Source organism: Eschrichtius robustus, chromosome X (assembly GCF_028021215.1).
Source record: "Eschrichtius robustus isolate mEscRob2 chromosome X, mEscRob2.pri, whole genome shotgun sequence".
Lineage (NCBI taxonomy): Eukaryota > Metazoa > Chordata > Mammalia > Artiodactyla > Eschrichtiidae > Eschrichtius > Eschrichtius robustus.
In genome coordinates, this window is record NC_090845.1 from 15,849,049 (window position 1) to 15,875,522 (window position 26,474).

Here is a 26,474-nt window from a genome sequence, read left to right on the forward strand (position 1 = left end):
TTTCCCCTTTGGGATGTAGCTGTTTTGGTTTTATATATAAACATTAATCAAAATCAACGGTGTTTCTCTGTTTCCTGCATTAAGTATATTTGTAAACTGTACAATTAAATAATAAACTGTAAAGTGTAAAATAATAATAAGACATAAAGGACTGCCAAGTTGAATATGCTAATACTAACATGTTAATGTGTTTTAAAGAAGTAGACTGGACTTGTAATGTAGTTCTGCAATTCTGGATATAACGTAGTTTTAGAGGAACCGTCTACAAAACAAAAACTGCTACGAGAATAAAAATACTTTTAAATTAAAAAGTTATCAAGACAATTGAAAATTATGTCTAATCTAAACTTATACATTTTTTTTCAATTATATTTTCCTTCTTTAAGTTTTTCAATATAGTAACATAACTTTAAGGCTGGCCCCAACTTCAGCCCCATATACTTCATCATCACATCACTTTTGAGTAGTAGCAGAGCCTTCCCATCAATCTCCTACAGAGAGAAAGAAATTATAATTACTAATACTGATTTCATGTTTTGTCACGTTACGTACATATAAGAACATGTAAAATAGGGAGCAGCTGTACATTCTCAATATATATTCTCTGAATATGCATTTATTTCCTGAAAACTATTAAAAATATAACTTATATGTGAAGCATCATTTGAAAATTTCTAAATTCACTTCAAATTTTAAGAAAAAGGAAATTTAACCCAGTATCTTTGAAAAGTGGCCTTAGCATCAAAATCTGATTTTAAATACTATATGTTGAATAAAATACCACGTATTTATGACAAAGGGTAGAAAACTGTGAACTGTAGAAATGAATTTCAGACAGTCATTAACTTTCTTAGAAAGGCTGGGAATATGAGTATATCAGCATTAATGCAAACTGTAAATGTGCTATACAGTGTTGTCATTATGTTGAAAGCTATTCAGTTAGTTGTGTGAAGCTAATTAGATACGAAAACTTATTACTGATTTTCTTACAATGTCAAAAAGGAATACATAGATATTTGGTCATGAATTTGATTTATTAGAAAAGACTATAAACATTATTTAACAGACACAAGGCATCCTCCTAAAATTATTTCCTTAATGAAGCAATTTATGTCGTGGAAGCATATTATTTGGTTTTCATGAGTTCCTATTTAAAATAAAGCTGCACTTAATCTTTTACAGTTACTGGATTCATCGGGCATCATAACAAGGAAGACACCCTGTCACAGCTGTGGTCATCCCTCCTACTCACGGTCCTGGGGCCGAGCAGGGAGCAGGTGGGGAGGAGGATCCTTGTAACTGTTGTTACAAAGGAGAAGACACCTGAGAGCGGCCATGCCGAATCATCTTCTCTTGAGAACTTGAAGACTTGTAGTATTTTAGGTACTCGGGTACCCATTTAAAGCACAGATCCAGCCTCCACCCTTTAAGGCTCTACCTTTGGGCAAAGTAAACTTTCTCGCATATGGAAAAATCAGTTGATAGGGTTCCCCCACCATCCACACTAATCAGTATCCAACTGAAGGGCCTGCACAGAGGTCATTCAAAGTCATTACGGCAGGAAAACCGGATCAAAAGATACATTACATGTTGCATGAAGAGGTCGGCGAGGGGGCCTGATATCTGAGGATCTTTATGTTTCATAAACTGTATCACTTCATCCACAGACCAGGTTGAAGGGTCCTTAGAGAAGCCTTGTTTCAGGACACTGGGGTCAGGTACAGCTATATAACTTGGAGCTTCAATGGGGGGAAAAAAGACAAATCATACTTGACCTGATCATTATCCTGAAAGAAGAGATGTTAGGTAGGGAGTAATTGTCTCATTCCTGGAACCTTCTGTGAAGTACCCCGGCATGGACCCAGGACTCCAAGATAAAATCCAGGAAAAGCCTAGTAAAGATGACCTGAGGATGGCTACTCAAGAATGTCCCACCTGACCTCCCCCAAACAACAAAAGCAGCTTCGGAAGACGCCTTGCAGTTCCAAAGATCATAAAAGAGACTGAGCAATCCGAGGCCACTTTGGCCACAGGAAAATACAGCAAAAGATCTGTTACTTGGGTTAAATTAGGTTAATCTAAGCTAACTTACTGCTTTCTTACTTTAAATATTTCAAAGAATTTCTCTCAATCTTTCTCCTCTTGATATCTCCAAATTAGGTTTATTTTACTAGCTAACTGCAATGGAAATCCCCAGAATTTACAGTTTGATAATTGCTTAAATTTATTCACTTTAATGTATTCAATATGGATGGTTTTTAGCATCACTCTATTCTTTAAATTCCTGTCTCTCAAGCCTGATATGCTTATCTGAATTTTGAAGAAAACAAGATTATTTTGTGCTTAGCTAGGTCAGAAGTAACTTTAACATTATACTGAATGCCTCTTTCAAGTTTCACTGCATAGTAATAGATATTTTGGTTGAAGGTTTATATGTTTAAAAAAGAAGTAACTAAGACATGAAACAATTCAAGTGCTCATACCTCAAAAAGTTATAGCTGTGCCGTTCACTACGTTGTATTGAAATTTCTTTGTGTCCAGACAGGTATTCATTTACTCAACCAGAGTGCTTGACTCGCTAAAGTTAGTGTATGATAAGAGAAGTGGGTTTTGTAATTTGCTAGGAGGATTTGTTTCTCTAAACAAGGACCGCCAATACAAATTTAATATTTTTGTATGTGTGAATTAGCCAAAAGTGCACCTTTTCTTTCCTATCCTCTGGGCTCTGGCCATTTTATGGGTATTTTGAGTATTCACCCAGGGAAAGGGCAAAGAAAATCAGAAGATAAAAGAACTCACAATGGTAAATTTTACTTATTTTCTTTTTAAATAGCGTAACTTTGATATGAAATAAAAACTCTTTAGTAAAATCTATCCTACTTTCTACTTGTCAGAGATAAAAATGTTGGTCTACCAAGAAATGCTGCTGGGCTGTATCAACCCAAGTAAAAACGATGATGGTATAGACCATGCCATGCCTAAGGCATTCTAACAATCTAGACAGAAAAGTCTTCTCCTTTAACTCAAAACAGACTCAATTTAATACTTAAAAAACTACTGGCAAGGCTAACCATACCTCTAAATTAACTTATATTTGTGTGGGATTTTTGGTTTCTGTCATCAGAATCTGGTATAGTTATGTTTTGAATAACATATAACTACTTTTACGGATTACTACAAATAAACTATATGTAAAGATATGATTTCTGGTATAAAACTATAATTTTATATTAAAAATAAAACAGGGGCTTCCCTGGTGGCGCAGTGGTTAAGAATCCGCCTGTCAACGCAGGGGACATAGGTTCGAGCCCTGGTCCAGGAAGATCCCACATACCCCGGAGCAACTAAGCCCTTGCACCACAACTACTGAGCCTGCGCTCTAGAGCCCGCGAGCCACAACTACTGAGCCTACATGCCTAGAGCCCATGCTCCGCAACAAGAGAAGCCACCGCAATGAGAAGCCCGCGCACCGCAAGAAAGAGTAGCCCCCGCTCGCCGCAACCAGAGAAAGCCCGCGTGCAGCAACGAAGACCCAACACAGCCAAAAATAAAATAAATAAAATAAATAAATTTATTTTAAAAATTTAAAAAATAAAAAATTTTAAAAATAAAAATAAAACAACTGTGAGCTCATCTATTTCTAATCTATCATGGAAAATAATTTAATTGGGCCCACATCTTCCAAACAATCAGAGAAGGCTATGAACATTATATTAGTGTTATTCAAATAATTACATGAAATAAAAAATTATGTGAAAAATAATCAAAGTCCAGTCATGCTCTTCTCCTTAATGGCTCTGTCTTATATACACTAGGAGATCAGAAGGCCTGTCTTCATAAACTCATATATTGTGAAAATATCTAAAAATTCAGGGTACATTACCCCTTTATAAAATGAACATCTATCTTCAGTCTCTCTACAAAAATCACTCCAAAACCAGAGACAATCTACACGGAGTAGGAGATGGGGGTGACGATATTAAATGTATCACAGCATGTGTACAGTGCAGTTGCCCATAGATAATATCCATTATGAAAGGCAGGGGAGTTAGTTGATTCCTACTTCCTTTACTCCTCAACCTTGCCTAGATGCCTATCTGGTGACAAAAGACAAAACACTTATTCCCCCCACCACAGCACCCTTAACCCTTTTAAAAGGGTACAGGATAGTAGCTATCTTTGCACATGGAAGGCTGCTCTGGCTCTTTCCAAATGAAGAGTAGGATACTGTCCTGTTTATACATATCATGTTCTCCTGGGGGGTCTGAGGGAACGACTGGGAGTGTGGAAAATGGGGAAATGGCTGCAGCAACAGGATGCCAGAGCCTAGATCTGGGAACCACACACAGGCTGGGGCCAGGAAAGGTCTCAACAGGGACAAGGAAGAGAGTACGTCAGAAAGAAGAGGGAGTGCATCCTTCCAGGCCTCAGAGTCATGCGAGGGTTGTGAGTCCAGGCAGTAACCAAGGAAATGATAAATTACAATGGATGGAAAAGCACTAAACTGCGAAGTCTCCATCAGAAACATGGTTGGTGATCCAGATTCCCAGAAATAGTTCTGTAATGCCATGAGGATTAGAGCATGTGTAGCAGCTTGGCCCTGAAAATGATGTGAAGGGGAGGACTCGACCGCCTCACTTTTGGCACTTTCTCCAATGCGATAAACTCTCAGGGGATGTTGTGGGGCATGGAAACCTTAAGGGGAAAGACAAACACACTGGCTGAGAATCACTGTTTTTGAATATACCTTCACTTTTCCTCTGCTTCTGGAATGTAACTTCATGGTGACCGCTCTTGAAAGATGATTTGGTCCCCACCAGTGTTGAACTCGAGGTGCATAGCACACTTTGAAAAACACTCCTGGAGACTGGAGTATGAGTGCTTACAGGACTTCTGCTGGCAGGATTCAAAGAACTTGCTGGATTTAGTGGTGAGTTCTTGGACTCTTCAGAAAGCATTTCCCCTTTGGGCATGCCATTTCCCTCAGCAGATAATACTTCTTCTACAAGAAAAAAAGACAAAGGCAATAAGAAAAAAGACAAAGGCAATTATCTTCGACAGACTTACAGCTCGAATACTATTAAAAGGTCAAAAATCCCCTAACTGCCAACAACAGTTCACTTAAGCCATACTATACTGAACCACAAACCTCTAACACAAAGCACATGGCCATCCCTTTCTTGGTGTTTATAGTAATGGACACTGTCCTGAAATCCAAATTGATTCTAATGACATCACCTATTTTTCTCATGGCAACTAACCCTTGCCAGTCTTGCCACCAAGACTATGAACACCTCACTAAAGCATTTATTTTTAGGAATGCAGTTCTTCACAACTCTTTGTTACAATATGATCACACAGTTGGTTTCTAACATTCGCTTACTCCTTGGGCACTTATTAAAACTTTCACTGGAGAAACGTACTAGGTTTTTCTATTCCTCTTTCTATCAGCTTTTAGCAATACAAAGCCGAATGGAAAATACGCCTATAACTGTTTTTCTTTAATCTAAGGAGAAATGACAACTGTGCACTTCTGAAGGGAATGAAGTGCTCAACAAAGCTGCCAAAGTAGTAGCCTAACTGCCAAACTGATTTGGGGGAATATACTCCCCTACTTCCAGCATCAACACTCAAGAGCATATAAGTGATAGAAGAGTGACTTTTCTCCCCAATCTTGCAACATGTAAATACTATTTACCTTCAGAGGCATGCACCTTTGTTTTGGGGAGCTTAGGAGAGAGAGAAGCAACATAAGGCAGAGGTTGCTGAGAAGGTCGTTTGGTGCTTTTCTTTTCTGTTGTTTCTTCTTTTACTGTTTTCAAAAAAAGAAATGTCTGTTATAACTAATTAATATACTCAAGCGTTTTCATATCATCAGCATAAAACACTTTTGTTTCTAAATCATTTGCCTACTATAACTTCATCAATAATTTATCAATTATTTATGAACAAGATGTGTTCATTTCATCCTATTAAATATTTCAGTGATATTATATTCAAGGGTTAAAGGCATTATGTCTAGGCTTCATTTATTCTAGGGTCATCACATCTTTCTAACTCTCTCAGGCCAACAGTGAGGCAACCAATTGTAATGTGTCTAAAAAGACCTGGGAAAATTGCTCCCATGAGCAAGAAAAGTTAAGAATTCAGAGAAGTTAAAGAGAAGATAGGGTACAATGAACACTCCATTTTACAGGCAACAATCCTGGCCTAGGGGTACCCTTACAACAATTCTACTGCTTACTTATCATTCAACCAAATGCATTTCTTCCTAAAGGACCACACTTTAAGGCATAATCCTGAAAGTAAAGACATTTCAATTTATTAATTACACTATTACACTATATTAGACTACATTACACTACATTATCGATCAATATTTTGATTTAATCTCCAACTAAAAGGAAAAATAAAGTGCAATAGAAATCTATAAAGTAGGATAACAGACCTCCAGAGAGAAGAAAGACTGCAATGAGAAAGTACCAAAGTCAAACTTCATCTAGTTCAAAATGGCTGGGGGCCAGGCATGCCTCTCAAAATCGTCTGATGAGCAATCTTTAGCCATCCAGTTACTGACTGATTACTAATGAGTCTAAGAGAGCTCTCACCATTTGATTTTATTTTTAATCATCAACTACAAAACCAACGGGCAAAACATACTTCAGTGAATGAGAGATATTTCTACAATTCGGACAGTTAAATTCTAAGAAGAGAAATAATTGACTTTTTTCATACCCATTTAATGATACAGAAAATTGGAGTACTAAAATATACAGTTTCTAAAGTTTTCTATACATATTTACCTCAGAATCATAGCAAGATCAGAAAAAGTCTTTACTTATCTTTTACTTGTAATATTATAATACTTTCTTTATGAAAAGTTTATGAAGCTGGTATATGGTCTACTATCTGGGGTTGATACAAACATAAAATTGATTCTTGACTTCTGCTTCTGGGTATCGTAGTGAGCTCAGGCATGAAATTGTTCCTGCAGAGATAACTAGAAAAAGCCAGATAATTTACAAAGTACTTCATAGAGAAGTCATCATAGAGAAGCAACTTCCAGGATGACTGATTAAGGACTTCAGAAAATCCACTCCTTCATAAAAATAATGACAGCACTGGCAAAATTAACTTTTTCAAAATTCTGGACGTTAACTAAAGGATTACAACAACCCAAAAAGCATTTATTCAAGAAAAATGGCTGAATCTCAGAAAGAACAACAAATTCTGTGGCATTTTAGCTTCCCTAATATAATCCCATTCACCCCAGTTTTGCAGCAGCCTTGCAAACCAACAGCTTCGCAACTACAGTAGCTGTGAAAGCCAGCAGCCAGCCTAGCACTGGAGGGGGCACAAAGGATTTGGAACTCTCCAAAAGCTCCACCCCCAGAGGACTGCCACTATTTGATCAATCTTGCAGCTCACTGAAAACCTCTGATCTCTGGGCTTGTTTTATTTGACCTAAATCAGAGCCTGCTCTGTGTAAACAGCCCTATCCAAAGCACTGGTCAAAAACCAAACCAAAACCAAACCAAAAAACCCACAACAATGGCAATTGTTTAACACTGCAGCTCCCAGAGGTAGTATTACCAGTTGGGGCTGACAAGAAGCTGACCAAGAAGCTTAAAAGGAAAAACTGGAGAATGAGATGTCCATTAGGGGACTCTGAAAAGCACTGAGATATTCCTGGGAATCTAGAAGGCCATATGTATGTGCATGGTTGTATGAATGCTCAGGAAAGACTTTAGAAGGCCCTAATCTTTCATTTTTTGCTGACCTTGAAGCTCTGCACAAAGCAGATTTGTAAACTGTCTCCTGGAATGTTCAAGGTAAGTCCCAACACACACTAAGAACCCCTTGGCAAAGGCCGGGAGACATACTGGTTCCAGGCACTTAAGAAAATCCCTGTCTAATTATTAGCTGACCACTAAGCTAAGTGAACAGACTTCAGTAGCCACATATAACAAAATTAGACCTGGAAAAGTCATTAAATTAGTCCAGGAGAGTCACTAAAAATCCAAACAGCACCAGCAACAACAACAGAGCCTAGGAAGGGGGAGGGAACCTAATTTTCAGAGTTGCTGCATTATATTACTTTTAAATTTCAATTAAAAAATTAGGAGACATGCAAAGAAGAGGAAAGTGTGACCCATACACAGGGGGAAAAAAGTCAACAGAAACTGCCTCTGAGGAAGCCCAGACACTGGACTTACTAAGCAAAGATATCAAGTCAGTTATTTTATATATGTTTAAAGAACTTAAAAAAAAATCATGTCTAAAGAACTAAAGGAAAGTATAAGAACAATGTCTCACACTATCGATAAAGTGATAAAAATTATAAAAAGAACCAAATAGAAATTCAGGACTTGAAAAGTATAATAAATGAAATTTACAAAAAAAAAAACCCTAGAGGGGCTCAACAGCAGATGTGAATTAGCAGAAGAAAGAATCACCAAATTTTTTAAGAGGTCAATTGAGATTATATAGTCTGAGGAACAGAAAAAAAAAAGAGAGAGAGAGAAAAAAAAAATGAACAGACTTCAGAGACCTGTGGGACACCATCAAGCATGCCACAATAAACATAATGGGAGAGTCCTGGAAGGAGAGGACAGAGAGAGTAAGGAGCAAAAAGACTATCTGAAGAAATAATGCCTAAAAGCTTCCCAACTTTAATGCAAAACATTAATCTGCATAATCCAAAACGCACAAGAATCTCCAGTTATAAATGCAAAGATATCCACACCTAGAGTCAAACCACCAAAAGCAAAAGACAAAGAGAATCTTGAAATCAGCAAGAGAAAAGCAAATCATCACATACAAAGGAGCCTCAATAAGATTAGCAACTGACTTCTCATCAGAAACTACACAGGCTAGAAGGAAGTGGGATGGCATATTCAAAGCACTGAAACAAAAAGATGGTCAACCAAGAATTCTATATCTAGCAAAACTAATCTTTAAAAACTGAAGGAGAAAATAGGAAATTCTCCATAAAGAAAAACTGAGAGAATTCCTCACTTGTAGAGAGCTACCCTATAAGAGATACTAGAGAGACTCCTTCAAGTTGAAATGAAAATAGAGAATAACTTAAATCCACATTTAAAAAAAAAATAAACAGTACCAGTAAATATATTTGTGTTTATAACTCTTTTCTTCTCCTTTCTCATTTAAAAGACAACTACATAAAGCAATAATTATAGGGCTTCCCTGGTGGCGCAGTGGTTAAGAATCTACCTGCCAATGCAGGGGACACAGGTTCAAGCCCTGGTTCGGGAAGATCCCACATGCCGCGGAGCAGCTAAGCCCGTGCGCCACAACTACTGAGCCTGCGCTCTAGAGCCCGCAAACCACAACTACTGGAGCCCGCAAGCCACAACTACTGGAGCCCGCAAGCCACAACTACTGAAGCCCACGTGCCTAGAGCCCGTGCTCCGCAACAAGAGAAGCCACTGCAATGAGAAGCCCATACACCACAACTAAGAGTAGCCCCCGCTCGCCGCAACTAGAGAAAGCCCACACGCAGAAACGAAGACCTGATGCAGCCAAAAGTAATAAATAAATAAAATAAATAAATTTATTTTTTTTAAAAAGCCGTAATTATAAAACTCTATTTGGGAGCTTATAATGTATAAAATATAATTTGTATGACAATAATAGCACAAAGAAGTGGGCAGAAAACAAAACTATGCTGGAGCAAAGTTTTGGCATAACATTAAAATTAAGTTGGTATTAATCCAAACTGGATTGTTTTAAATTAAGATGTTAATTGTAATCCCCAAGGCAACTAAGTAAGAAAATAACTCAAAAAAATAGTAAAAAGAACAAGGAAAATAAAATGGTACACAAGAAAACATCTACTTAAAACAAAAGAAGGCAGTAATGGAGGAAAAGACGAGCCCCCCCCCCCAAAAAAAGAGAGACATAAAGAATGGTAGATGTAAGTCCTACCTTATCAGTAATTAAATTAAATGTACATGAAATAAACACTCCAGTAAAAAATTAGATTGGCAGAATGGATTTTTTTTAAAAGTTGTATTACAAACTTACTACACTTTAAATTCAAACACACAAATAGGTTGAAAGTACAAGGATGGGAAAAAATATACCATACAGACAGTACTTAAAAGAGGACTGAGGGGGCTTCCCTGGTGGCGCAGTGGTTAAGAATCCGCCTGCCAACGCAGGGGACACAGGTTCGAGTCCTGGTCCGGGAGGATCCCACATGCTGCGGAGCAACTAAGCCCGTGCGCCACAACTACTGAGCCTGCGCTCTGGAGCCCGCAAGCCACAACTACTGGAGCCCGCAAGCCACATCTACTGAAGCCTGCACGTCTAGAGTCCGTGCTATGCAACAAGAGAAGCCACCACAATGAGAAGCCCGTGCACCGCAACGAAGAGTAGCCCCCGATCGCCACAACTAGAGAAAGCCCATGCGTAGCAACGAAGCTCCAACGCCGCCAAAAATAAATAAATACATAAATCAATTTTAAAAAACAAAGAAACCCCACAATGATACACCTTTCAGGTTTTGATTCTCAAGTTAATTATGAATTCAATAAGAAATTACTTTTCCACTTTGAATGAACAAAAACTATATATTATACATGTCTAATTAGTTCACTGTGGCTAAAAGGTTTACTTTGAGGAAGACACAGGAAAAACTGAATTATATAAGATTCTCAAGTTAATGTAGAATCTAATATAAAATAGAAGCACAGTATAAAATTTTACATTTTCTCTTATCTGATTTATTTTGATCATGCTCTGCAGGACTATGACCATTACCTCTGTAAGAGCTAAAAGGCTGGCTACTCAAAAGGTTATCACACTGCAGGCTGTGGCACAAGGTCTCAAGAAAGCGAAGAGCAAATGATGCACTGTTCACTGGAGGGAGCTGGATGGAATGAGTTTCCCCATCAAAGGAGGCTATTATAGGGAAGAAAAGATGTCAGAGTTACATCACAGAAAGATGAGAACCACATCAACAAAAATAAAAGCCATCAATTTAGGAAATGTATTATAAATCTAATGTGTGGTTTTTGTAATTTATAAAGGAATAATCTTAAATTATAAAAGTTCCTCTCATTCAAACACAATAGTCTGAACTAATAAAAGCATTCTCATTTAAAAATATTCATAAAGTAAACAACAACAACAGAAACCCACTGATGTACAATAGTTCCTGCTCTTCCAAACATTCCATGGGTACAAATGCAGTATCTGATCATACAATCATGAAAGCCATGTGTATCTTACCTCTTACTCACTTCTTGAATCACATTTTTATTTAGAGATTCTTACAGATTAGTCTGTTTTCTAAAAAAATTAAAATATATTAAGCTCACTTTATCTATAGTGAGCTTAACGTAGCAGGTAAAAGGAAAAATCTGTACCTCTTACCTCAATATACAGCATTACTCTGACATTATTTGTCTATATTGAAAGTTAAACTTTCCAAACCAGGGTTAAAAGTCTATAAACATATAATTATTATACATATTCTATTACATTAATATAATATTCAAATATTATAGTTAACAGAATATAAATTTATAAAATAATCTATGTATTATAAAATCCTTGCCTTCTTGAAACCTACAAACAAATTAGGGAATAAAACCTCATAAAGGATTAGATGAGCATACCGGTTATCACTTCTCCTCCACGATGATCTGGCTTAAGGAATCCAAAAACAGTCTTACTTTGAATGGCACAATCCACGCAGGCCTGCACCGTCCGCCGGAGCACCACATTGACAGGGCCTGGGCCAAAGTGGTCGGGCAGCTGCTGGATTTTCGTCTGATCCAGGTGAGGGCCACAGTTTCCATGTTTGTTTACATAGACACAGACTTGATGAAAAATGTGTATTATATAGATATAACAAACAATGAGATTGGTTAGAAGGAACATAAACACTACATAATCAATCACTATATATCCCATTAGCCACGCTTCACTCAAAGAGAACCTAAACATAGTTACTATCGGTGATCCTTTCTGCTACCTAAAAATATATATGTAAATATATTTTCACATTTTGTAAATATATTAAATCTAGAAATAAATAATCCAAATGCTTATTCCATTTTCTAGAATTCTGCCCAAACTGATTATAATAAAAACAATACAAGTTTTAGTAGCATCACAAAACAATTCTTCACACATTCTCAGATTATATAAAATGGCTTAAAGACAAGAATATTTTCACTTTTTAACAGTAATCACACTATAAGAATTTTCTTTCAAAACTGGTCATATTAGCACACTCCTTTTGGACTGAATTTATTTTAAATCAACAATATTGCACTCTCGTTATATAGTATTTTCTAAAGTAACCAAATAATTTCAGATATGTGTCACAGTAAGTTCTAATGACCTAGAGAAATTTTTTTCATTAATCTTTAAGAAAATAAAAATGTTCTTTATATACATGCTGAGGTTCACGGAAGAAAATTTTAAAAATAAATGCTTTCCTTCGTATAATAAAAGCATTTAGAATTTAGAAGCAAATAATCTATAATCACAATCAGTCAAGTTTCTATAATTTTTCTTCACTGAGAATCAACAAATACAAATTAACACACAACGTAATATGATTATTAACAAACAGAAAATATATTGTCCCCCTAAATCAAGAGGCACATTATTTTTATCCACTACTCAATATATTGCAAAATTTTCATGTATACAGTCTATATTTAGTACAATAAAAACCCATTAATCTCACTTTCACTATGTTGAAATATATAATTAAGCTTTGTGGCAATAGCCAGAGGAAGGATGGACTCTGTCACAGAAATGAAACACCTATTAAAAACTTAACCTGAGGTGCTGATGGCATGGACAAAGTTCTACTGAACACAAGTGAGCTAAACAAGGATTTCAATGTTTATACTCGTTTAGCTAGGCTCCCCTCCTAATGGACTAAAACTCAGAAATAATAAAGAGACAAAATGAGGTATGTTACGGGCTTCCCCGGTGGTGCAGTGGTTAAGAATCCACCTGCCAATGCAGGGGACACGGGTTCGAGCCCTGGTCTGGGAAGATCCCACATGCCGCGGAGCAACTAAGCCCGTGCACCACAACTACTGAGGCTGCACTCTAGAGCCCGTGCTCCACAACAAGAGAAGAAACCACTGCAACGAGAAGCCTGTGCACCGCAACAAAGAGTAGCCCCCGCTCGCCAAAACTAGAGAAAACCCACGCGCAGCAACAAAGACCCAACACAGCCAAAAAAAAAAAAGGGGGGGGGTATGTTACAATAATCATTTTTAAAGTGATTTCTATTTCAAAAAATTAAATTAAATTATAATTTCTTTTTAATAAGAAAAGAAAAATTGAGGGGAAAAGTCCAAGGAACAGAAGAATGTAAGAGAGATAATTAAGGGTCTAGGAGAGGGAGCAAAAAAACTTGCTTTAAAAAACAGGAAAGGAGGGCTTCCCTGGTGGCGCAGTGGTTGAGAATCTGCCTGCCAATGCAGGGCACACGGGTTCGAGCCCTGGTCTGGGAAGATCCCACATGCCGCGGAGCAACTGGGCCCGTGAGCCACGATTGCTGAGCCTGCGCGTCTGGAGCCTGTGCTCCACAAGAGAGGCCGCGACGGTGAGAGGCCTGCGCACCGCAATGAAGAGTGGCCCCCGCTTGCCACAACTAGAGAAAGCCCTCGCACAGAAACGAAGACCCAACACAGCCAAAAATAAATAAATTAATTAATTTAAAAAAAAAAAAAAAAACAGGAAAGGAATAAGGAAATTTCCAGGAAATGACAAATAAAAGGGACTGATTAGTTTGAGTGTCTGTCATTTCACACTCTTCACATAGCAAAGAACAATTTAAAGTCATCATGCCCCCTGACAGGCAAGGATCTGTGAAAATTTTATAAGGCATTAAAATAAGGTTTGAGGCACCTTAAAAATACATGAAAAACAAAAAAGACAAATTGTGAAATGAGATAATGGGAAAACAAGAATAGATTTGACAATAATGTAAATTTTATAAATCTTACCAAGAGGGATAAAATATCTTAAGGGTGTTGAATTTTCAAGTGACTTATGTATTTAAACAGATTGTTTTTCCTTGACATCAAAATGAACAATCAGAATTTCAAAATATTTTAATATGAAAAATGCTAAAAGAAATGTTTACTATCATCTTTTTTCCCTCTTATTTTATTTCCAAGACTTCAACGACACTGAAAATAATACAACAAAAGATAACTAATTTTATACTCTTTTAAAAATATTAAGTTACCTGTAGACATCACTATTTTAGATGACCCAGCAACAGCATCCTTATCATATGAAGCACCACGACATTCTCTGGTCAGCGTACTGAGAGGAGTTGAAGATGTGGAACATACAACAGGAATACATTTTTCCTGTTAAAAAAAAAAATTCCTAGATAAGGAGGTCATAAAATTATTGGCATCACTGGTTCACAAATGATCAGTTGTCTGAAGTCTTCTGGGTTGGAAATCTCTGTGTCACAAACTGCAGTACTTTTCAAACTGTGCTCCTAAGAGGGGCCCATAAGCTGGTCAGGTAGGAGAGGAAGAGACCAAGAGGCTGGGATTCCCAATCCTACCCCCTGTTCCAACTAGTCACACTTTAGCCAAAATAATTCACTCTGTAAAACTTGTTTTATTTTTTATATTTTTTGAGGTTCCCAGTAAGTTTTTTACACTGCTAAAGTAGTTTGGAAATCTAATCCAGCAATCCATCAGATGAGGGTGGGGGACCTCAACAAGGCAGAGGACAAAGTGTGTCTTCAGAAAGCAGTCACTCATCTGGGTTTTTACCATATCTAGCCTGCATTTCTCCATATTACATACGATAATTTTGACAAAATTGTAAGTGGCTTGCTAAAGTCCATACAAAATTATGCCTATTGTATGTAAGAACCAAATGTCTTCTGGGTATTGTTAACATCACTAGTGTTTTGTTTATTTTATATCAACTCTTGGGGTTTTCTAGGAGCTATCTTCAAACACAACTCTTCAGTATCAGAGAAGGGGATCTTGTGCCTAGAAAAGGTAAAAATAGAAGATATTTTAAAAGGCAGGGAAAAAGGAGAAAAAAACAAACACTCTGTTGTCGGATTTTTCTTTATTTGTTTAAATTAGTGACTGTCATTTGGGTTCACAGTACCTTAGTAAATTATTTTGAAAATACTAAATTACAATTATTGTGTCAATATATTCCCATTCTTTCAGTATTTTAAAAATCTAACATCTAAATCCTTTGACTTATGACATACCAAAATAGTGTGTTTGCACTAACAATGTAAATTGAATAGTTATTTGGAAAATATGCTTCCATACTTCTAGAATGCTTAAGGAAGGGAAGAAAATAATTGACAAAGGAGAGTACAGCAAGAACAATTCCTACTCTAGTTCAAAGAGTTGAATCTTCATCTTTTTATGATGAAATAATGAAGCTAAAAAACATGAAGGTGAATTGAAATGCTTCTTTTGCAACAAAAAAGTTTATTATCAAAAAAATTACATTATCTTTCCCTTGCCCCTCCTCACCACCATACAACAATATTTTCAAAAAGATTTCTTTAAAATTGTCAAATCAGCATTGGAATTATTTGAAAGTAAAAGAATGAAGAGAAACTTTCTGGAGTTATCATATCTTGACCATATACCAGCTAATCACAAAGACTTTTTTCAGCAACTGGAAAATATGTACTAAATATATGCATCAATGACACCCTTGATACATTTTAATTTTTAAAATGCATTTAAAATAAATGATTTGCCTTTAAATTTCATTAACTTTCCTTAAGTTTATACAGTTTATTTTTTTAAAATATTTATTTAGTTATTTGGTTGCACCGGGTCTTAGTTGCGGCAGGAGGGCTCCTTAGTTGTGGCTTTCCAGCTCCTTAGTTGTGGCAGGCGGGGTCCTTTAGTTGCGGCTCCAGGGCTCCTTAGTTGTGGCATGCGAACTCTTAGTTGCGGCATGCATGTGGGATCTAGTTCCCTGACCAGGGGTTGAACCCAGGCCCCCTGCATCGGGAGTGCGGAGACTTAACCACTGCGCCACCAGGGAAGTCCCCTTATATAATTTATTTTTAATTTAAAAAATTTCAGCTGCTAAGAATTTACATTAGAATAATCTGCTTATTTGATTTTTTCAATATTTATGATTTTATATTTGAAAAATATTCAGTTTTATTGACTTTTCATTTTTATTTTATAAATTTTGAATGCCTTTTAAAATAAAATACCAATATTAATGTAAGTTTTTTAAATCAAAATGGTATTGTCATTTTGCTCCATACTGCAAACATTAGTTGTAACAAAATAGAAACGTTATATATATTGATATCAGGTGGCTGAACTCAGAAATGTTTAAGGTAATACTGCTGAAATTTAATTCAGTTCTAACAGATCTAGAGAGATTCTATGTCTTTATATTTAGAGTGTATTTCTTGTAGACAGGATGTATTTGGATCTTTTAAAAAATCCATTTTGATAATCTCTGTCTTCTAATTGAAAAGTTTAGTTTACTAATTTTTAAAGTAATTATTAATAAGTTTGGGTCTGGGTCTACCATTTATTATTTGTTTTCTGTTTGTTTCCTCTGTGTTCTGTTCCTCTGTCTTACTTTCCTCTTTTTTGTTGTTGTTGATTACTTGAATAGTCCTTAGAATTCCATTTTAATTTTCCTATTGGCTTTTTAGCTATATTTCTTTGCATTTGTATTTTTACAATATGCTCTGGGAGTTTCAATGTACAATCCACATAAAGTTAATATTGTACTACTTAACAGAAAATGTTGAAACCTTGCAATGCTACAAATCCATATCCCTCACCCTGTGGTGGCCCCCAAGCTGTAAGCTTATTCAGCTTTCTGCTTTCCGGAGAACTGCTTGTCTCTTTCTTGGTATGCACTCCTGACGCTGCGGTATTGAGCGTAAAAAAGGAAAATGGCTTGCGGCCAGTTTCGTTCCAGGTGCCTGCTCTGGATCTAAGAGCCCCTGGTTGTTCCCCAGAAGAAGGACGTGCTGCCCTGAGGAGGAAGTCTGTATCTCCAAAGAATGGCCCATAAGGCATGCTGACGCATAGATAGTGGCGCATAGATAGTGGCGCATAGATAGTGGCGACAGAATTATGTGGAAATACAAGGTTTACTGATTTATTGTCTAATATTCGTTCCGTACTAAACCTATATATACATTCATGCTCTTTGAATAAACTTGCCTTGGAACCATCAGTTGTCTTGGCCCTTCTGACCCCATACTGGTGCTTTTCAGTTCCTTACCCCTCACCGCCAGGAACTTCTAGCTTTCTGCAGCCGGTCTGCGGCAAGTGGCGCCCGCACAGGGACCTGAGTGCGTGAGGCATTTCGGAAGATTTCAGGTAAGTAGAACTCTCGAGTGAGATAGTGTGGCCACAAGAAATAATTTCGTTTTTAGGACGGTAACTCGAGAAAGAGTCAGAAGTAAAATAATATGGGACAAAAGGGCTCTAAGGAGCGTGATTTATTTGCTCAGGTTTTGCTTTCAATGTTAAAAGCCCGTGGAACTAAGGTAACTACCTCACAACTTCTGGAATTTTTGCAATTAGTATATGATGCTTGTCCTTGGTTCCCTGAAGGAGGATCAGTGGACTTAGCAATTTGGACTCGTGTAGGAGATGAGTTATCTAAATATCATGAAGCACATGGACCATCTTCTGTTTCAGTTTCCATTTTTAGCTTGTGGAATTTAATAAGAGATTGTTTTAATCCAATTTATGATTCAGTTCCAAAATTAACAGCTAAATCTGTAGAACATATTGCTGCAGTAGCTACTGCTCCTCCGTTGCCACCGAGGATAAAGAGTGTTAATTCACTTGATGATGATGACTTTTCTTTTGATTTAGCGGGTGAAGAAGCCAAATATGAGGCTGAAAAATATCCTGATGAAAATATTCTTCCGCGGTTACAGCAATTACATGTCTCTGTCCCTATCCCTCCTAAGCTTAGTCCTTTACAACAAGCAGTACGGGGAGCTCTTAATAGAGGGGAGGATCCTTTATTCTGCTGCCCGGTGGTGGAACGACCCAATCCTCAAAATCCACAACAAAATAATCGGGAATATCAGCCTCTCTCCTTTAAGGTTTTGAAAGATTTAAAAGCAGCCTGTGCACAATATGGGCCTATAGCCCCTTTCACTATTACTATGTTGGATACTATTGCAACAGAAGCATTGCCTCCAGCAGACTGGAAATCTATTGCTCGTGCTTGTCTCACTGGTGGCGACTATTTACTTTGGAAATCAGAATATTATGAAAAGGCTGCTGAACAAGCTGAAAGAAATACTGCACATAATGTGCTAGTAAATTATGAGATGTTGATTGGGGAAGGACAACATCAGTTATTACAGGATCAATTAGCTTTCCCTTTTGTGGCTTATGCTCAGATCAATCATATAGCTCTACATGCATGGAAACATTTACCTGCCTCCACTAGGACTGAAGACCTTGCTAAAATAAGGCAAGGGGCAGATGAACCTTATGCTGATTTTGTGGCTAGATTATTACAGGCTGTCAATTAATAGAATTATTTCTGATGGTCCTTCTGGAGCAATTATCGTCAAACAATTGGCTTTCGAAAATGCTAATAATATTTGTCAAGCAGCTATACGTCCATGGAAAAGGAAAGGAAATTTAGAGGATTATATTCGAGTTTGTTCTGATATTGGATCATCTTACTTACAGGGAGCAGCTATAGCTGCAGCCCTAACTAAGGCAGTATTTGGGCCAAATGCTAAAAGTAAAAACTGTTTTAAATGTGGGAAGCCAGGTCATTTTGCAAAAAATTGTACTGTTGATACTCCTAATATGCCTGTCGTAAATTCTGTGCCTCAAGGTAAATCTCCTCCTCCCACAATTTGTCCCCGATGCCAAAGAGGACGGCATTGGGCTAAAGAATGTCGATCAGTGACTCATAAAGATGGAACTCCCTTGTCGGGAAACTTCTGGAGGGGCCTGCTCCGGCCCCATCAAACAATTGGAGCAATGTCAATAATCCCCCCACAACCTGCTCCACCGCCTCCAGCTCAGACCTTTGTTCCTCAGGGAATGGAATCTCCTCTCTTCAAAGGGCCACGCCAAATAGTGCAGGACTGGACCTCTGTGCCTCCACCCAATTCTTATTAACCTCGGATATGGGACCCCAAGCCCTTCCTACGGGAACTTTTGGGCCTTTACCCCAGGGAACGGTTGGTATAATCCTTGGAAGAAGTAGTATGTCTATGAAAGGCTTAACTATTATTCCTGGGGTGATTGATGCTGATTATGAAGGGGAATTAAAGGTTATGGTTCAAACATCAAAAGGATCTTTTCTTATCACGCCCGGTATGCGAATAGCTCAGCTTCTATTAATTCCATATATACCAGAAGGAAAAATTTTACAACATAACAAAAGAGGAACTGGGGCTTTCGGTTCCTCTGATGCAGTTTACTGGATTCAACAAATTGGTAGGGAAAGACCACAATTGGTATTAAAAATAAATGGAAGGCCTTTTTCTGGGTTATTAGATACTGGTGCTGATGTTTCTGTTATTTCGTTTATACATTGAACAAAAAATTGGCCCGTGCACCAAACCATTACACAGTTGCAAGGTATTGGCCAATCTAATTCTCCACAACAAAGTTCGCAATACCTACATTGGCAGGATGCTGAAGGTAATCAAGGAATATTCAAACCCTACGTATTGCCCGGATTGCCAGTTAACCTTTGGGGAAGAGATATATTACAACAAATGGGAATCCTATTGCTTAGTCCCAACCCTACTGTAACTAATATATTGTTAAATCAAGGGTATGATCCTAGGAATGGTTTGGGAAAAAATCAACAGGGAAATAAATTACCCTTACAGACTGATAATAAACGGGATAAAACAGGCTTGGGTTTTTTCTAGGGGCCTTGGATTCTCCTCCACCACATGCTGACCCTATAACTTGGATTTCTGATAATCCTGTCTGGGTGGACCAATGGCCCCTTTCTAAGGAGAAATTAATGGCGGCCCATAATATAATTAATGAACAGCTTGCTTTGGGCAGACTAGAAAAGTCTAATAGCCCTTGGAATACTCCTATATTTGTTATAAAGAAAAAATCGGGAAAATATCGTTTATTGCAAGATTTACGTGCTGTTAATCAAATTATGGGAGCTCTGCAACCAGGTTTGCCTTCTCCTGCAGCCATACCTAAAAATTATATGATTATTATTATTGATCTTAAGGATTGCTTTTTTACTATTCCTCTATTTCCAGCTGATAAGTTGCGATTTGCTTTTAGCTTACCCTCTTTAAATTTTATAGAACCTATGCAACGTTATCAATGGAAAATGCTGCCTCAGGGTATGGCTAATAGTCCTACTTTATGTCAACAGTTTGTAGCTCAAGTTATTGCCCCTGTTCATGAACAGTTCCCTCAGATATATTTTATTCATTATATGGATGACTTATTACTTGCTTATTCTGATAAACATATTTTACTTAAGGCTTATAATTCCCTTCAAAGTCATTTGTCACGATCAGGACTAGTCATTGCTGCTGACAAAGTACAGATGAACCCACCTTTCTCATATCTTGGTAAGTATATCACAAATTATAATATTACACCTCAGAAGATAGAGATACGGACTGACGTTCTTAAAACTTTAAATGATTTTCAAAAGTTATTAGGAGATATTAATTGGCTGCGACCTTCTTTAAAATTAACTACGGGTCAGTTACAGCCTCTTTTTAATATCCTAAAGGGAAGTCCTGATCCTTCTTCCCCTCGTATTTTAACTTCTGAAGCTCAACAAGCACTCAAGCTTGTAAACAAAGCAATACAATCTGCTCAGCTAACTAGAATTGAGCCTTCTTTACCTATACTATTAATAATCTGTGCTACGTCACATATCCCTACCGCCTTATTATGGCAAGAAACAGGAATTCTTGAATGGATTCATATGAAAAATACGCCTAATAAAGTCATTACACCTTATTATGAGTTAATAGCAACCCTTGTTCAATTGGGTCGTAGAAGAAATATTCAGTTGGTAGGATATGAGCCAAATTCTATTATTATACCTTATACTACTTATCAATATTCTTGGCTATTATTTGTCTCTGATTTTTGGACTCTTGCTTTTGCTGGATATTCAGGAATTATTGATAATCATTATCCTTCTAATAAGCTCCTTCATTTTGCTACTCAACATCTATTTATTTTTCCTAAAACTATCTGTTCAACTCCTATTCTCAATGCCCCAAATGTTTTTACTGATGGTTCTGCCAATGGCATCGCTGTTGTTATTTCTGATGACTTACTTCATAAAGAACAAACAGATCATACCTCTGCCCAACGAGTTGAATTACATGCGATTTCCTTGGCTTTTCAAATCTTTTCACATTGTTCTTTTAATCTCTATACGGATAGCCATTATTTGGTTACTATTTTGCGTAACATAGAAACTGCTATAATTGGCAATACTGTTGATTCTCAATTGTTTCAGACTTTCTTTCAACTACAAAAGATTATTCGTCAGCATGACTTTCCTGTAGCCATATTACATATTCGAGCCCATTCAGGTCTCCCTGGCCCATTGTCTTTGGGAAATCAATTGGCTGACGAAAATACAAAGATTATATAGCCTTAAGTTTATCTCAACCTCAGGATCTTGCTACACAATCACATAATTTACATCATCAATCTGCTGCTATGCTTCAAAAACAATTCTCTATTTCTAGAGAAACAGCCCGATACATTGTTAAGTCCTGCTCTAAATGTTTACCCCACCTTCCTGTTCCACAATTTGGAGTCAATCCTCGGGGTTTACTCCCTCATCATCTTTGGCAAATGGATGTTACTCATATTCCCTTTTTTGGTAAATTACAATTTGTTCATGTAACTGTTGATACTTACTCTAATTTTATATGTGCTACGCCTTTGGCTGGGGAATCTACTAAATATGTAATTACTCATTTATTTCATTGTTTTGCATCTATGGGAATTCCTAAAGCTTTAAAAACAGATAATGCTCCAGGATATACGAGTAAAGCTTTTGCCAATTTTTGTGCAACTTTCCATATTTCACATAAAACAGGCATTCCCTACAATCCTCAGGGTCAAGGTATTGTAGAACGTGCCAACCAACAATTAAAAATTACATTACAAAAAATAAAAAAGGGGGAATATGATAGATCTCCTCAGATTATGCTTAATCATGCTTTATTTATTTTAAATTTTTTAACTTTAGATGCATTTAGTCACACGCCTTATGAACGATTGTTTACAGGTCTTTCTGGAACCCCTCCTGAAAAAGCGCTTGTTAAATGGAAAGATCCCATGACTAACCTTTGGCATGGACCAGACCCTGTTTTAGTATGGGGCCGAGGCCATGTTTGTGTTTTCCCTAGGGAGGCAGACTCTCCTCGGTGGCTCCCGGAGCGCTTGGTTCGACATTATCATGCCATCACCAATAAACACCCTGACTCGAAGAATGCGTCGCCTGAGGCTCTCGCAATCGACCACAGCACACCCCAACCGGTTCCCCCGGCGGACGAGAAGAATGCGGCGACGGAGTAGGAGACAACTTGTCAGGGAGGCGAGGGGAGATCGAAATCAAATTACTTGGTATCAATTGCAATGTTTAGTATTTCAAGCACGTAGGATTATGGAGGAGAGTGCTCATCCTCGCTCTCCTCTTACCTTTTTTTTAGCCATGATAGCTGTATTGGCAGCCCCACCTATAGAGGCTAAATCTTATTGGGCTTATGTACCCGATCCTCCTTTATTACAACCTGTTACATGGTCTGAAGCTGACCTTCCAATTTTCTATAATGATTCTACTTTTGGAAGAGTGCTAGGAAATTTGCCTATTACTAATACTTCTGTTAATTACTCTAATTGGTTTAATACTCCCCCTGTTTAAGTCCTATGAGTACCAATTCGGGTTGTGTTAAGGCTGTTGCTTTAGAACATGCTATTTCTTACCAAACCACTGTAAATTCTCAATTTTTTACTCATTTACGTAAAAAGTATAAAGCTGTGGGATCTAATATTTGTCTTCCTTGCAAACAGACTGTTTCTAGACGAGAAGATTTATCCACCTTTGTATTTTGGTATAAGGATAACGTTCCCCCATTCACATGAATGCTAGAGTAACTAAGCTTGCTTCTAATACTTCGTTGGACCATTCTCTATGCATATATCGCTTGAGGATTGAAGATACTGGACATTATTTGTGTATTGAAACTACCATAGGTAATCAAGGGACGTTATTAGCTGGACATCAAATTACGGTCGTAAAGACTGTCACAGGACTACAATTTCCTGCTTTTATGGCTTCTGAATTCCCGCAGTTTGATTTTCCTGTTTGTAATGATACATGGACTAAAGCCTCTGTCTGGTGTACTTTAGATTATGATAATGGCACCATACTAGTTTCTTCTGTCCCCGTTAATAATAACAGCCTTGTTTTTTACAAGCAATGGAAATTCTGGAAACTTGCCTTATCCTTTTCTTATAGACCGGTGATTACTTGCATCGCTCCTCCTTATGCTTTATTGATTGGAGATTTAATTGTAGAAAACACTATGAATCCTATAGGTTATAATATTACTTGTGTTAATTGTATCTTTAGTAGTTGTGTTTTGCCCGTTAAAGGATCTACATCTGTTATGATTATGAAGCAACCTTCTTATATAATGTTACCTGTTAATTTGTCTGAACCATGGTATCATAACACTGGCATGCAAGCCTGGCTGGAATTGACTGAAGCATTAAAACGACCAAAGAGATTTATAGGTGTTCTAATATGTGCAATCCTAGCCTTAGCAGCTTTAACTGCTACTGCAGCCACTGCTGGGATTGCTCTTTCACAAACTATTCACCAGGCTCATTATGTTAATCAGTTATCTAAAAATACTAGTGTAGCATTAGCCCTACAAAGTCATATTGATACCCAACTAAAAACGGAAGTAGATGAATTAAAAAATGTTCTAATAGGAATAGGGGATCAAGTTATGGCTTTAAAATTAAAAATGCGTTTGATTTGTCATGCCAAATATACCTGGATTTGTGTAACTCAACATTTATATAATGATTCACAAAGGGATTGGGAAAAAGTAAAAATGCATATATTAAGTGTATGGACTGGTGGACACATTAGCCTTGATATTCAAAAGTTAAATGCCGAAATACAAGCTATTCAAGAGGCCCACCTGGACGAAGATGGACCCCAGAATTTGATTCAAGAATTATTAGATCAACTACAAGGGCTAAATCCGATACAATGGATTCATGGAGGGCTCTCAGGCCTGATATCAATTGGTGTACTACTTTTATTGGTGATCGGTTTATTACCTTGTGTTGTTAGATTTGTAATGGGGCGCTTCGCTGTCTTGCGTCAGGATGTTCATGGCTTAAAACTACATTATCAAGCTTTAAAAAATAATAAAAAAGGGGGAAATGTGGTGGCCCCCAAGCTGTAAGCTTATTCAGCTTTCTGCTTTCCGGGGAACTGCTTGTCTCTTTCTTGGTATGCACTCCTGACGCTGCGGTATTGAGCGTAAAAAAGGAAAATGGCTTGCGGCCAGTTTCGTTCCAGGTGCCTGCTCTGGATCTAAGAGCCCCTGGTTGTTCCCCAGAAGAAGGACGTGCTGCCCTGAGGAGGAAGTCTGTATCTCCAAAGAATGGCCCATAAGGCATGCTGACGCATAGATAGTGGCGCATAGATAGTGGCGCATAGATAGTGGCGAATAGATAGTGGCGACAGAATTATGTGGAAATACAAGGTTTACTGATTTATTGTCTAATATTCGTTCCGTACTAAACCTATATATACATTCATGCTCTTTGAATAAACTTGCCTTGCAACCATCAGTTGTCTTGGCCCTTCTGACCCCATACTGGTGCTTTTCAGTTCCTTAACCCTCACCGCCAGGAACTTCTAGCTTTCTGCAGCCGGTCTGCGGCACCACCCCTAAGCCTTTATACTATAATTTTTTTATGTATTATATCTATGTATGCTATAAACCCCACAAGACTGTATTGTATTATAATCATTGCTTTAAATAGTCCTATTTTTATAAAGAAATTAAGAGGAAAAAAGCAAAAAGAAAGTCATTAGTATTTACCTAGAGATAACTTCCTTCAGCATTTCTTATAGTGTTTTTCTGCCAGTGATGAATTTTTTGTATGCTTTTACCTGAAAACGTCTTTAGTTCTTCATTCTTGAAGAGTATGTTTGCTGAATATAGAATTTCGTATAACACCCCTCCTCCTATGTGTATTCCCCCCAACCACAGTCTGTCTGCTTCCATTCATTCTCCAGTGTCTTCGGGTACCTGCTTTTTCTATTATTTCCAGGTTTTAGAGTTGTTTTCTTCGGGGGAGAGTCAGCTAGGTAGGATGTGACTTTAGCATCACTGAATTTATCACACTGATTTCCCCCTCACCCCCATTTTACTGAGGTATAATCTATGTACAGTAAAATTCACTTCGCATTGATTTTTAAAGTATACGGAGTTTTAAATAAACTGGCTCGAACATAAATACACCCATGCAGTATTTTCAATGTGGTTTTGAAGAGGTCGAACACTATTCAGTTTTAAATTTATCCAAGAAAAGAAATAACAATCTTGATTGTTACACAGGCCTTAAAAAGCCTTATATACTTTTTTTTTTAATTTTAATTAGGTATAGTTGATTGACAATGTTGTGTTTAATTTCTGCTGTATAGCAAAGTGACTCAGTTATATATCCTTTTTCATATTCCTTTCCATTATGGTTTATCACAGGATATTGAATATAGTTCCCTGTGCTATACAGTAGGTCCTTGTTGTTTATCCATCCTATGTATAGTTTACATCTGCTAGTCCCGAACTCCCAATCCTTCCCTTCCCCTCCCTGCTCCACCTTGTAAAAAGCCTTATATACTCTTGGTACATTCCTAAAAGGCATCATAACACTCTTAGTAAGTCCTAAACTGTATGTTTAATAATAAGGCACTACGGAGACCTGTAATACAAATTCGTAGGAGATACAACTAACCTTTCTTCCTGAGTTTGGGCCTTTTTTCTTTGGTGTGATATTTTTAACAGTACTCCCCTTCTTGGGGACTGAAGTAGGTGCAGGTGGTTTAATCCGACTTGATTTCCTGATCTGCTGTGTTGGTAATATTACAGCAGTTTTCTGTGGAGACTTCATTGAACACTGGATTGCTTTGGAAGAATGTGTTTTTGCTATATTCTTTGTAATAGGAACTGAGGGAAAAAACACACAACACAAAAATACAATTAAAATAAATGACATAATTAAGGTATTTTCTTCTTATGATTCAGAAGAAATTTAACTCAATCTTTAAAAATATTCCAAAGGTCATTCACTGAAAACCACTTAAAATAAAGGTACCATTTAAAATCACGTTTTAGGTATTTAAGATTTCAGGTTATCAGGAAATAGTCTGATTCTCCAGAAAAAATA

General features: G+C 37.3%; 1 protein-coding gene across 4 annotated transcripts in view; it reads right to left on the bottom strand.

Moving 5' to 3' along the window:
- Positions 1 to 362: 362 nt before the first annotated feature.
- LOC137757137 (sex comb on midleg-like protein 2) overlaps positions 363 to 26,474 on the bottom strand; it is a 120,562-nt gene continuing 94,450 nt past the window's right edge. For 2 of the 4 annotated variants that reach the window (XM_068533760.1, XM_068533761.1), the window contains exons 14-21: positions 26,043 to 26,254; positions 14,252 to 14,378; positions 11,646 to 11,849; positions 10,786 to 10,926; positions 5,699 to 5,812; positions 4,748 to 5,002; positions 1,588 to 1,739; positions 363 to 491 (exon numbers count right to left, since the gene is read on the bottom strand). In XM_068533760.1, the coding sequence (XP_068389861.1) occupies positions 363 to 491; positions 1,588 to 1,739; positions 4,748 to 5,002; positions 5,699 to 5,812; positions 10,786 to 10,926; positions 11,646 to 11,849; positions 14,252 to 14,378; positions 26,043 to 26,254 (1,334 nt within the window). Of the gene's footprint in view, positions 492 to 1,587; positions 1,740 to 2,387; positions 2,579 to 4,747; positions 5,003 to 5,698; positions 5,813 to 10,785; positions 10,927 to 11,645; positions 11,850 to 14,251; positions 14,379 to 26,042; positions 26,255 to 26,474 lie in introns of those variants that run through there. The other 2 variants (XM_068533763.1, XM_068533762.1) reach the window with 2 other exon arrangements.